Source organism: Cibotium barometz, chromosome 12, assembly GCF_041138505.1.
Source record: "Cibotium barometz isolate CiBa-2024 chromosome 12, ASM4113850v1, whole genome shotgun sequence".
Lineage (NCBI taxonomy): Eukaryota > Viridiplantae > Streptophyta > Polypodiopsida > Cyatheales > Cibotiaceae > Cibotium > Cibotium barometz.
The window spans coordinates 48,246,240-48,259,066 of record NC_141057.1 but is presented as its reverse complement, the minus strand read 5'-3'; the positions used below and the strand labels follow the sequence as shown (position 1 = coordinate 48,259,066).

The window sequence follows — 12,827 nt, the reverse complement described above, 5'->3', positions numbered from 1 at the left end:
GAATATACAAATACTACATGATAAGCATCCAACTCAGAACAAGTTAAAAGGGAATCCAAAGGAGCAACATGAATAAGAAAACTATGTGGTAGCTGGTAATCCTCTTTTTCAACCCACAACAATCTTGAGGATGCTTAAGAAGGTAATGTAAGGGCCTTATACACCAATCCTTTTCCCCTTGAAGCTAAGGGCCTCACTATTGCAACATGTACCATATACCCAAATGAGCCCCCCCTTCTAGATCCCAAGGAGATTGTGTACATCGAGGCATTAAAGTTTCCATGGCAAGCCTTGATAGTAGCATGCACACATGGAAGGTCCAACACCTCCCAAGGAGAGAAGGGCCAATGGAAGGAATAGGATTCACAAGATGAAGTGTGCACACATGAAGGGCTCAACAACCCAAGGAGACAAGGGGCCAGCGGAAGGAGTAGGATTCACAATGCATTTTAGATGAGATAAGCATGGGTCTCCAACTAGAGTGGTGAAAGTAATTCCTAGGATTGGAATTTCTATGTAAGCATGAAGAACAAACTAAAAAGGATCAAACATGCATGCCAAGAGAAGATGGACCTCCAAGAGTTCAAGGCCATGAAGCAATGAGATCCATGCACAACTTCCCCTTCTTTGATCCCTCAAGATTTTAAAAAACTAATGCCTTGAAGATCCACATGGAGCCCAAGATATATACTTAGAGGATTGTGTCCTATCCAGACATTGTGGCCATGGTGAAATTATTAAGCTTATATTGCTTCTTATCAATCAACCAAGGGAAGAGTACAAATATTATTAACGTGCTCAACCTCAACAAGGGAAGAGTACAAAGATCACCAACCAAGGGAAGATTACGAAGATTACCACAATGTGCCCAACCTCAACTTTCACCTCAACTAGGGCTTGGATGTCAAAGAGGTATACAATACATTCATATATGCACATTACATCATGAAATTTAAGGATATGTTTGACAACAACTTCTAGACCCCGTATTACTACTTCTTATGGGTGTGACAAGAAATATCCAAAAGTGGAAGGATGTGTGTAGAGGTATTTGGGAGAATCACAAACTACCACTTATCTAGCTTCCAAGGATGGAATCTACCTCAAGAAGGGGGCATGTTAACACCTTTTTGGGGTTGTACATACTTATATGTACATAAGGCTAGACATAAAATGAATAAATCAGCCAAACAAGTTGCCAAGGTCCCAAGATAACTAGAGATCTACACCAATAAGGGACCAATCTAAGAAATGAGCATTGAGATTAATGGGTTGATGCGTGGTAGATCTATACCAAGCCATGGCTTAAACATTGTATGGGATCTTTTTGATTCCATCATAAAGAGATGCTACCAGAATAACTCCACATTTCATGGATCACTTTCATATAGTTATCCAAATTCTTACATTAATATAATGAAGTAATAATTTAAAATCATTGTAGTGTGTATGAAGTAGGTTAATTCCATGTATGAACACATTATAATGAATGAGCAGGTAAACTGAGTGAGTAGGGAAGGCTAGTTTACCAAGTAGTCTAAGATTGGTACACCCTAGATGGTCACAAGAAGCTATTGTGGGGCGAGTGCCCTATCTCATTGACATGTACTAGCAAGTAGGAAGGTAGAGTGCTAACTCCAATTCACCTCAAATGAATATCAAGGACCCATTTTCTACTCGCTCCTTAGGCCAAGTCAAGCAACTTAAGTTACTATTTGGAAGCAATCTCGGTGTGTCAGTGTGACGCTAAGGAAGAATTTTTCACTTCTCGCAACACAAATCAGGCTCAACATAGAACAAATTATACTTAAAAAATGGACTTTGGAATAGGATAAGGCCAAGTTAACAAAAGGGCATGCTTTAAAAACCTTGAGTTGCCCACCATAAGATTAGATGATAAAACTTGCTTTGATAAAGAGTTTCTTCGCACAATGTCTCTATTTTTTCTTTTTATGATTTTTGAACTAACTTCTTAATTGTCATTGCTTGAGCTTCTAATGGTTTTTCTACTTCTAGGAGTGGCTTCTACTCTATTCATAGAAGGTTCATGTTTTAGAGAGAAACTAACTAGTCCATGTTTTAGAGAGAAACTTTCTAGTCCATTAATTGATCTAAACTTGTTGTGCCATTAATCTAATATATGTGAGTAATTTTTAGATGACTTGGAACAAATTTTTGTAGAGGTTAGCTTGCACATCTTGCCCCAATGTGGTGAGGCTATTGCTGATTACACTCTGGCATGTGTAGTGGTGCGAACATGATCATGGGTTTAGCTGGGGGGTAAAATGGACTTGGTTATACCTCTTATTGGTTGGTTTCCACTAGAGACTCTTTTGATTCCTTGGGAGGTGGTGTCAGCACGTCAGTCGAGGTGGTAACCACTTAAACTTTAGGCTGGCACTGGTTGGAGGCATGGCTTAAGGTCTCACCTCCATCTTTGATTTGACGTTTGATGGTGTGTTTTGTAGAGGCTTGTGGTGTAGGTTTCCTCGACCTTAGAACCCAAATGGAACCCTTCATAGGCCTTGAGCTTCTAGTAGCATTGTTGGGATCCATCAAAGTGTACCTTACTAGGGTGGGATGGAATTGAGTGTTGGGGCCACTTGACTTAGATGACTTTGAAACAAAATGCTAGTAGCTTGGACATTGAACAAGCCACTCAAACTATGAAAATGTGATAAATTTTGTTGGATTTAAGTGGTTTCTACATCATATAAGGACGGCATATTAAGAAATGTGCCATGATAGTTAGACATTGATGTCTACTTTTAAATGTGTCCTTTCTTTACACTCATTGTTGTCTGCTTTTAAATGTGTCGTCTCTTTACACTCATTTCCCATCCACATAATCATAGCCTCAAGTATCGACCTTGGGTGGCAAGTGCTCGTGATTTAGGCCTAAGATCAATAAAAAGGAGAAACAAAAGAAACATTTTTTTGGGGTAGCTTGTAATATATCAACAGTTTCTTCAACTCTACATAAGTAGTTATTCAATGAGTATTAATTTTTTCCCATGGAAATTAAAATTTATTGCATAATGAAAATTTTCATTGTGATGAATTTAATAGCATAATGCTAATAAAGAGGAGTTGTTGCTTGCCAAATAATGGTTGCACAAAAGTGCACATTCTGTTGAAATTTGAGCTGAATGATGAGCTATGGTGGATCAAACACTAGAATCAACATGATTAAGAAAGTGATTAGCAAATGATTAACACGTAATTAGTGAATAATTAGCAGATAGATTAATGTAGGCATGGATACTCAAAAACCAGCAAATTCTCATTAGGGCTATGCCTCAATTTATAGAGTTTACATCAAGCATCAAATCCCATTGATTTCTCCATGATTCACTCCCAGAATATCTCCACCTTTTGCCTGATTCTCTCCACCTCTTCTCTTTTCCTTGATTATCTCCCAGAATAACTCCACACTCCTAAATTCCCTCATGCTACCCATTATTCTCTCTCAGTAGATTCCTCTAACCTTTTCACAGGTTCTTTCACAATTACATCTCCTCTTTTACAGTCTCTATCCAAGAGCTTGTTCCCACACACACCCTTTTCACTTGTATATTTCAACACCTCCCCTCAAGTGAATACTCCTAGTACACCTAGACCCTATACCAAGTTTGCCACCCTTTACTTGGTAGTCCGCGACCAGTGTCTACTCCTCCCCTCAAGTTATCTCAGCACACCTGGACCCTGTATCAAGTTTCTTTCTTACTTGACAGTCCGCGACCAGTGCCTCAAGTCCCTAAACTCCATAGTCCTTGACACTCTCTCTCTCTATGTGTCCAAGGCTACTATAAGTGCCCGCGACCTTGACTAAAGTGCTCATACATACATCTACCACTTGGCCTACATCATCGGTGGCTCAGAGGTGGTTTTACTTTATTGGGGCAGGTTACATTGGGTTGTGGGGTCTCTTTCTCTCTCTCTCTCTCTCTCTCTCTCTCTCTCTCTCTCTCTCTCTCAGAGATTTTCACATGGCTCCTCACTCTTTGGAGCCTCACATCTTCTCTTGTCTTCAGTCTTCTTGTCGTGGCAGCATCTCTCCACGCGTCCATCTCTTCTTTCAGTCTTCTCTGGGCAGCTTCTCTTCTTGTGGCAGCTTCTCTTCTCATGTCCATGTCTTCCTTCAGGTCTTTTTCTCGGTGTGGATCCTCTTCTTGGGAAGAGATATTCTTCTTCTTTCATGGCTGGGGCCATGAGCTCGTCCGTCAGGTCATTTTGCTCCATGTGAGCAACATGTTTCAATGTTTTGCTGACAGTTCCTTTGGGCTTTTGATGTTCATCTTTTATCATTATGCAATGCAAACCCAAATTTATGCGGGAGGTCTTACCTCTTGCCTTAATCTGGACAAGGGCAGTGTCTGTTCCCATTTTTACACTGATAAAATGTGCCCAATACATAATGCGTATAGCATTCATTCTCATGCACATTCCAAATGCAATTCTGGCTGTGAATAATCTTGAATTTGAGTGAGATTTACAGGCATTAACCAAGGGTTAAATGCAAAATGATGATTTTCACAATTTTATCAGCACAATTTTACCAGAAATTACACTAAATTGAGAGTAACCAATTTGTACGGGATGGTTGGAGTATCAAACCAACTCCGATTTGAAATCTGAAGTTATAGGGATCTGTATCAGATACCTAATGGTTAATTTGAACCCTCAATTGCACCAAAGTACAGTGATTAGCACTGATTAATCACTGATTAGCAAATTAATGCTCTGGTTTGTGTGCAGAAAACAGAGTATGCGGGGAGCTCAGATCTGGTGCCTTCCACTTCAAATGAGCTCAAATGCTTTCAAAGGCATCAATAGCAATGAGTCTAGTAGAGGATTAAGCCAAGAAACACAAGATTTGACCAAATAATGAAAGCTTAATCTCTGTTTTACCAAAGTCACCTGCAGATTTGATGAAGAGCTTGGATCTCTCTGTAGACTTGATGAAATTGATTTCTGTCTTCACCAGCTTGTAGAGCATGCTTGATTACCCTTTGTGCTAAGAGGAATTAGCTCAATTTGATTTGATGGAGTGTAGATCTGCATTTTACTCAGAAAAAACAGCGCTGCAGAAAACGGCGATTTCTCCTAAACGCCTTCGCGTTTTGCTGCGCCGCTTGATGAGCTTGTAGCTAGGGCTAATGACTAGCTTGTGTTAGAAGGGCATAGCCTAATGTTGACTGTGCATGGAGAATGGAGTCCTCCACTGACTGGGGGTGAAGGGGAAATGAAAAAACTCACTAAAAATTGATTATTTTGCTAATTTTCTACTAATCCTAATTAATTCACTAATGGGCTCATAAATCTGGTTGATTCTAGGCATGGCTCTGATACCATGTTGAAATTTGAGCTGAATGATGAGCTATGGTGGATCAAACACTAGAATCAACATGATTAAGAAAGTGATTAACAAATGATTAACACGTAATTAGTGAATAATTAGCAGATAGATTAATGTAGGCATGGATACTCAAAAACCAGCAAATTCTCATTAGGGCTATGCCTCAATTTATAGAGTTTACATCAAGCATCAAATCCCATTGATTTCTCCATGATTCACTCCCAGAATATCTCCACCTTTTGCCTGATTCTCTCCACCTCTTCTCTTTTCCCTGATTATCTCCCAGAATAACTCCACACTCCTAAATTCCCTCATGCTACCCATTATTCTCTCTCAGTAGATTCCTCTAACCTTTTCACAGGTTCTTTCACAATTACATCTCCTCTTTTACAGTCTCTATCCAAGAGCTTGTTCCCACACACACCCTTTTCACTTGTATATTTCAACACATTCTAGGCTGTATCATGGTAGGCAAGTCATGATGATCATACATTGTGTTACAAGTGTTAACACCCTAGTACATAGTCTAAGGAGAGCAATATGTCCACCCTTTTGGTACTGCTATGCCATTGTTTCAAATGATAAAGCTATAATTTGACGGGTAGCCTATGCAAAGAGGTGGATATTGACCATAATGGGAACTATAATTTGACGTGTAGTAGCCTATCCAAAACGATGTGGTTATTTGGAGTTATCTCATTGACCATAATGGGAACTAGGCCATTCTTTCAAATGTTAAAGCTATGCTTTAACATGTAGCCTCCAAAGATGTGGCTATTGACCATAATGGGAAAATTAATGTGTGGCGAGATGGATATTTGGAGTTATCTTGTTGACCATAATGGGAATTAGGATGAAAACTTATGGCTAGTGAATGCCTTTGAAAACTTATGCCTAGTGAATGCCAAGGAAAGCTTCTCATTTTCCATCGTTATCCACAAGAAGTACTTGTTAATAGACCAATTTTCCTTTAGGTCAGTCCCTCAAATTTTAAGTTCTTAGAGTGCACAACAAAAGCAAGTTTGAGACCTCTATTGAACATCGAGCTGTAAATAACACTTGCTCTTAGGAGGTTTGCTAAACGCTTAGTGTTGTAAGAAACAATTTTGAGTGACTTCATGGCTAAGGATTCTTATTTTTAGCACCATTTTTCATGGCCTTAGAACCGTATATAGATTCATGTGTAACTCGAAATGTCATAGGTGTAACACACTTTCTCAATGAACCCTATGCCCTCTATTCTCCAAACATCTTGTGGGTACCAAAATAAAATCCAACAGGGTGCGTGGGCTAAGGATAGACTTTCTCAATGGTCCCTAAACCCTATGCCCTCTATTCCCCAAAAGTCTTATGGGCTACCAAAATAAAATCCAACAACTTACATGGGCTAAGGATAGAATTGTCCACTTTGAGAAGAGCATTTGAGAATGAGGGTTCATTATCCATAACTGATGGGTGTCACTATGTTAGAGCACACGGTGGCAGATGTTAAGCTCAAGGTGTGCTTTAGATGGGTTTTTCTAAACCTCAAAACCGTATTGCATTGCTAAGGTAAGATACTACTTTGACACTATGTGGTTTGTTGTTTGGAACATACACACAAATTTCTTTCATGTGGTGATATGGGATGCAGCCAAGTGCATTTTCATGGTGTGCCATGGGATGTAGGCAAGTGCATTTCATGTTCTATGATTAAGAAGGCTTGGTTGGTGACCTTCAAATCATGAAGTAAAAAAGGCATAGTCCACCCAGTGCCCCATGATCAAAGGGGAGGGATTCTAGGGAAAAAGCTGAGACCAATGAAGTGGTAACGATTGTCTCCAGAAAATCAAAGGGAAAACCAGGAGAGAGGGAATGGGTGGTAATGAAGATAGACATGAGAAAGTCACCACAAAGATAGGGCTGGGAGACAATGAAGTTAATGACAAAAGTGTTTCTCTGTTCGAGTCTCAGAACGAGCTTGCTCGAATTTGACCCCAGCTCGAAAAACAAAAACACAAAGGTAGGGCATAAGTCGTCCTCAATTTGGAAACAAAAACACAAAGGTAGGGCATAAGTCGTCCTCAATTTGGAGAGGGGGACTGGGGAGGCTATTTGTCAAGAAACATGTATTCTACCTTGCATAACGATTTGTGAGAACATTTGCAAGTCCCATGAATGTAGGTAGAGAAACAGTTGCGGCCACGAAGCCCTCCCACGTCAATATGTCCGAGAGATGCACAGATCACGAGCACGGACCGAACGCTTGTGGAAGGAGTACTGGAGGAATCCCTTCCACTGGAGGGACAACCGGAAGAGTAAAGTAAGTTGTCTTCTTCCCTTTCGTGCTCGATCAGTTTGATTGGGGCTCTACCCACGAGTGAGTCTCTGCCCTGTTTGCTTGTTATAGACAAACCCAAGTGCCCCAGACTTCAAACATAAACTTACCGAGGAATCGCTATGGATGGACGGCGGCTTGTACAATCCAAGTTGGGTTCAAGACAGGCTATGGCTCGAAGAGCCTTGTGCGATTGAGGGGATGCACCAAGCGCAAAATGAAGAAGAAAAAGAAGAAGTAGTTGTGAAGAACAGTACCTGCTGTGGCTGGAGCATGCTCAGCGTAGAGGAATCACTGCCTTACTTGGAAGAAGGGGTGCTTCCCCAGCCTTCCGTCGAGGACTTCGCACGCATCTTGCACAAGTGCAGGAAGAAGAGAGACATAGCGCTTGCGCTGCGATTGCACACCTACATGCACAAAAGAGGGCTGGAAGCTCATGCATCGCTGGGGAACTACCTTGTCTTGATGTTGGTGGAAGTTGGAAGCATGCACGATGCCCAGCTGGTTTTTGACAGGTTGGTGTATCGGAATGTGTGGTCCTGGAATTCCCTCATCATGGGTTATATCAAAAGTGGGAAGCCAAAGCATGCTCTCACCCTGTACCAAAGAATGCAAAAGGATGATTCTGTACATCCCAGTGGGTATACTTTTGTGGCCTTACTGAAGGCTTGTGCGAAGCTGAAAGATCTGGAAAGAGGCTCCCAAATACATGCAGAGGTTTCCAGAACAGGGCTGCTTGAAAGAGACCTTTTTGTTGGCAGCACCTTAATTGATATGTATGGCAAATGTGGCTCCCTTGTAAAAGCAAAGCAGGTGTTCGATTCACTTCCAATTCAAAATGTAGTCTGTTGGAATGCACTTATGGCAGGATATGCCAAGCATGGGCATGGTAAGGAAGCACTCAAGTATTTTGAACAGATGCAACTCGAGGGTGTGTGTCCAGATGCTGTCTCGTTTGTTTGCAGCTTGAAAGCTTGTGGCAGCATAGGAGCTGCAGAGAAGGGCCAAGAAATACATGCTGAGATTTCCAGAAGGGGGTTGTTGGAAAGAGACCTTGTTGTTGGCAGTACCTTGGTGGATATGTATGCCAAATGTGGCTGGCTTGCCAAAGCACAGCAAGTGTTTGACAAGCTGCCAGTTCGAGATGTAGTCTCGTGGACGGCACTAGTTGCAGGATATGCTGAACATGGGCATGGTGAGGAAGCACTCAAGTGTTTTGAACAGATGCAACTGGAGGGTGTGTGTCCGGATGCTGTCACATTTGTTTGCAGCTTGAAAGCTTGTGGAAGCATAGGAGCCTCGGACAAGGGCTGTGAAATACATGATAAGATTGAAAAAAAAGGATTGTTGGAAAGCGACCTTGTTCTTGGCAGCACCTTGGTAGATATGTATACCAAATGTGGCTTGTTTGCCAAAGCACGGCAAGTGTTTGACAAACTTGTAGTTCGAAACGTTGTCCTATGGAATGCATTGATTGCAGGATATGCTGAACATGGGCATGGTGAGGAAGCACTCAAGTGTTTCGAACAGATGCAATGTGAGGGTGTCCCTCCTGATGCTGTCTCATTTGTTTGCAGCTTGAAAGCTTGTGGCAGCATAGGAGCCACAGACAAGGGTGAAGAAATACATGCTGAGATTTCCAGGAAGGGGTTGTTGGAAAGAGACCCCATTGTTGGTAGTACCTTAGTTGATATGTATGCCAAATGTGGCTTGCTTGCCAAAGCACAGCAAGTGTTTGATAAGCTTCTTGTTCGAGATGTGGTCTCATGGACCACACTAATCGCAGGATATGCTGAACACGGGCATGGTGAGGAAGCACTTGAGTGTTTTGAAAATATGCAACTCGAGGGTGTCTCCCCGAATTCTGTGACGTTTGTTTACAGCTTGAAAGCTTGTGGCAGTATAGGAGCCATAGACAAGGGCCATGAAATACATGCTGAAATTGAAAGAAAAGGGTTGCTGGAAAGAGAACTTATTGTTGGCAGCACCTTGATAGATATGTATGCTAAATGTGGCTTGCTTACTGTAGCATGGCAAGTGTTTGACAAGCTTCCAGTTCAAGATGTCATCTCGTGGACCCCACTAATCACAGGATATGCCCAGCTTGGAGAAAGTGAGAATGTTTTCCGTATCTTTGATAGAATGCTAGGAGAAGGTATAAAGCCAGATCCGGTCACCTTCATTACTGTTCTCAATGCATGCAGTCGCACATGTCAGTTGAATAAGAGCCAGACGTACTTTGAGGCTATGAGCAAAGACTATGGTATCATTCCAAATCTTGAGCACCACAGTTGCATGGTTGATCTCCTTGGCCGTGCAGGCCAATTAGATAAGGCATTAGAAATGATCAGGAAGATGCAGCTTTGTCCTAATCTTGCAGTTTGGCATACTATGTTGGGTGCTTGTGGAAATTGGGGAAATGTGGAGCTTGGGAAACTGGTCTTTGAACATGCAGTGCATTTGGATGATAAGGATGCTGCAGCTTATGTCTTAATGTCTCACATCTATGCAGGTGCTGACACACAGGAGGAAGCAAACAAGGTTTAGGCAGAAATGTGGAGCTTGGAAAGCTAGTCTTTGAACATGCGGTGCATTGGGATGATAAGGATGCTGCAGCTTATGTCGTAATGTCTCACATCTATGCAGGTGCTGACACACACGAGGAAGCAAACAAGGTTTAGGTAGAAACAAGCATGGAAGAGGCCAGGACATTGTTGGTGGACTGATGATGCTGCCACAAGTGCATTTATTTTTGGTTTTAGTCATACTAGGCATTCCGAAAGAAAAAGCATATTGATGCAACACTCAACGTTCTTTTCCTGAAAGTCTGAGGAAGGTTATGTTCAGAGTTTGCATTCGGTTTCACAGGACGTTTCTGATGATGGAAAAGTGTGTTCTGTAGGCACAGTGAGAAGTTGGGTATCTGGTGTGCCTCAATTAAAACACCTAAGGGGACACCCACACATAATGTCCAAAAATTCTGGGTTTGTACTGACTGCCATTCAGTCATGACAATTATACCCAAAAAAGAGCAGCATTTTTTTTTTGTCAAAGACTAAGAAAGAAATGTGTGCATGTTTTGGACGAAGCTACATGTATTAGTGACGGAGGTGCAACTGCAGTAGCCATTGCCCCTTTTACTTGAAGTGTTGATGGCAGAATGATGGAGATGGCAGTTTCCCCACCTCGTCCAGCTCATTATAATGCCTCCAATGTGGAGAACTTGATTCTTGTATTGTGGTCTCATGTTCTTCCAGGGTGGATTGGGAGTTTGCTTCTGCTCTCAGGTTGGTGGTCAAATTGGCATTCTTCATAGCCTGATTGTCTTCAGGCTTACCTGCCAGACAACAGTTGACAAGGTCAGTCAAGGAATAAGGAACAGCTTGAGCAAACAAACTTGTGTGTGTGTGTGAGAGAGAGAGAGAGAGAGAGAGAGAGAGAAAGAGAGAGAGAAATTAATGTCTTTTGAAATTTAATTGATCATGAAAAGTTCTTCAAACAGTTAGAGTGACGAAGTGCTAATGCCTCCCTTTGTGTGTGTGGAAACAAGTCCATGTAGTGCTTCTCGTCAACGGAGCATGTCCTGCAATGGGAAGTCGCTAAGGCATATGTGGATTCCCTTTGCCTCGTCAAAGCATAGCAAGGCATGCCAACAAGGTAGGTTGCATTGTCTACTGTACCCCTAAGGGTCACACTTGGTGAGTCCTATGTGAGTGTGATCCTTGTCCTTACCGACATTGGGTCTTGTAGTTGATATGTGGGGAGAAAGGGGTTAGGCATACTGTGGAACTGATTCGGCCAAATAGCTGGGCATTGTCTTACCTTTCACCAAAAAATTGAGTCTTGTACCAAGGGTGATTTGTGAGCTGTAATAGGCCAATTTGGAGCCATTCTGCCTTTCCCATTGGTCATGCATTGCCTTTGAAGATGAAGAAAAGCCTGATCTACGTGTGGCCTTCTGATGGGTGGGTGAGGAGATGCAGGGGTTCCCATTGAGCAAACCAAGCCCATTTTTTTGCCTTACATCTAGCATCCCAACAAAAAAGAGAGAGAGAGACAGGGAGAGAGTTGTATCAACATTTGTAGGGGAGCAAAATGTAATAATACATAAAGAGTAGTAGAACTATGGTGGAAGACACAAAAGGTATACGTAAACGCACAAAAAAGTAAAGAAGTTGGGATCATATTGATCTTTCATGGAGTTGAGAGAGATGCCGTCCATCACACATTAATAGGGTCAATTGTAGTGGCCCTACAATATCAATGTCTAGATTATGATGCTGCCTTTGTTGAGTCTCATATCTATGGCACATCGTGCGTGTCATGTGTGGGTGTTTAAAGGTGGCTCGTTCTCTTGACATTGCAATAAAGTACCATGAGATCTTGGTTGCCATCTTTGACAAAGTGATTTTGAAAATCCTAATTTTCATCACTTCTCTTTGGCTTTGTGTCAGCCTTCTCTTTGGAAAGAAGGAGATGTGTATGGCTATGTGAAGTTAGGTTCCTTGTATTTCGCATGAGTTGTCTCTATCTTGGTAGCTCAAAAAAGGATGTGAAAAGTGTATGGCTATGCGAAGTTTGGCTCCTTGTATTTTTCATGAGTTTGTTTCTATATTTATGTTTAACAAACAAGATGCCCATGTATGTTAATCCTCAAGCTCAATGACTCAATGACTCTCTCGAGGGGACAATTTCTCATGCAACATGCAATGAATTGTTTCTGTAATCTCATGATATGTTGGGCATTGTAAATTTGCTTACATACTCTGCTATTTATGTTTCGTTCATGTCATGCACAACACAATTTTCTCTTTCCATCTATGTGCCGCCTCGTCTTAAATAGAAGCATATGTGATGAGACCTTAGATCATGAGTGGAGGTGATGCGTACTCCTAAGTACTCTAGCACCCTAATGACTTGGTAGGTTATCACAATACATGGTCATACAAGTGAGTGACTTGAGCCGAATCCAAGTTTTGTGTATATCTATAAAGTGTTAGTTTTGTGAGACGAGTAGCTTGAGTAGAACTGATTTATTTGATTGAAGAGTATACTAAAGTGATGGCAATCCATCAAAGAGAACATAGCACCCATATCAACTAGAAATGTGTAGTCAACGAATTGAGTTTAGTGGTGTGTAATTTGAGATTA

The 12,827-nt window shown here is 41.6% G+C and overlaps 1 protein-coding gene across 2 annotated transcripts; it reads left to right on the top strand.

Annotated features, from left to right (window-relative positions):
- The first annotated feature begins 7,189 nt into the window (after positions 1-7,189).
- Positions 7,190-11,072, top strand: LOC147633517 (pentatricopeptide repeat-containing protein At2g03380, mitochondrial-like). 2 transcript variants are annotated; one of them, XM_086806603.1, is made up of 3 exons: positions 7,190-7,361; positions 7,405-7,661; positions 7,749-11,072. In XM_086806603.1, exons 2-3 carry the CDS (start codon positions 7,575-7,577, stop codon positions 10,221-10,223), a joined length of 2,562 nt encoding a protein of 853 aa, XP_086662729.1. In that variant the 5' UTR covers positions 7,190-7,361; positions 7,405-7,574; the 3' UTR covers positions 10,224-11,072. The 2 variants fall into 2 exon arrangements, with proteins under 2 accessions (XP_086662729.1, XP_086662730.1); XM_086806604.1 differs by having other exon boundaries at positions 7,229-7,361; positions 7,523-7,661.
- The last annotated feature ends 1,755 nt before the right edge of the window (positions 11,073-12,827 follow it).

Bases quoted from the DNA above. Each gene is read 5' to 3' on its own strand.
- LOC147633517 (XM_086806603.1), top strand. From the start codon at position 7,575: ATGCACAGATCACGAGCACGGACCGAACGCTTGTGGAAGGAGTACTGG. The intron at 7,662-7,748 runs GTAAGTTGTCTT...TGCTTGTTATAG, and splicing joins GGGACAACCGGAAGAGTAAA to ACAAACCCAAGTGCCCCAGA.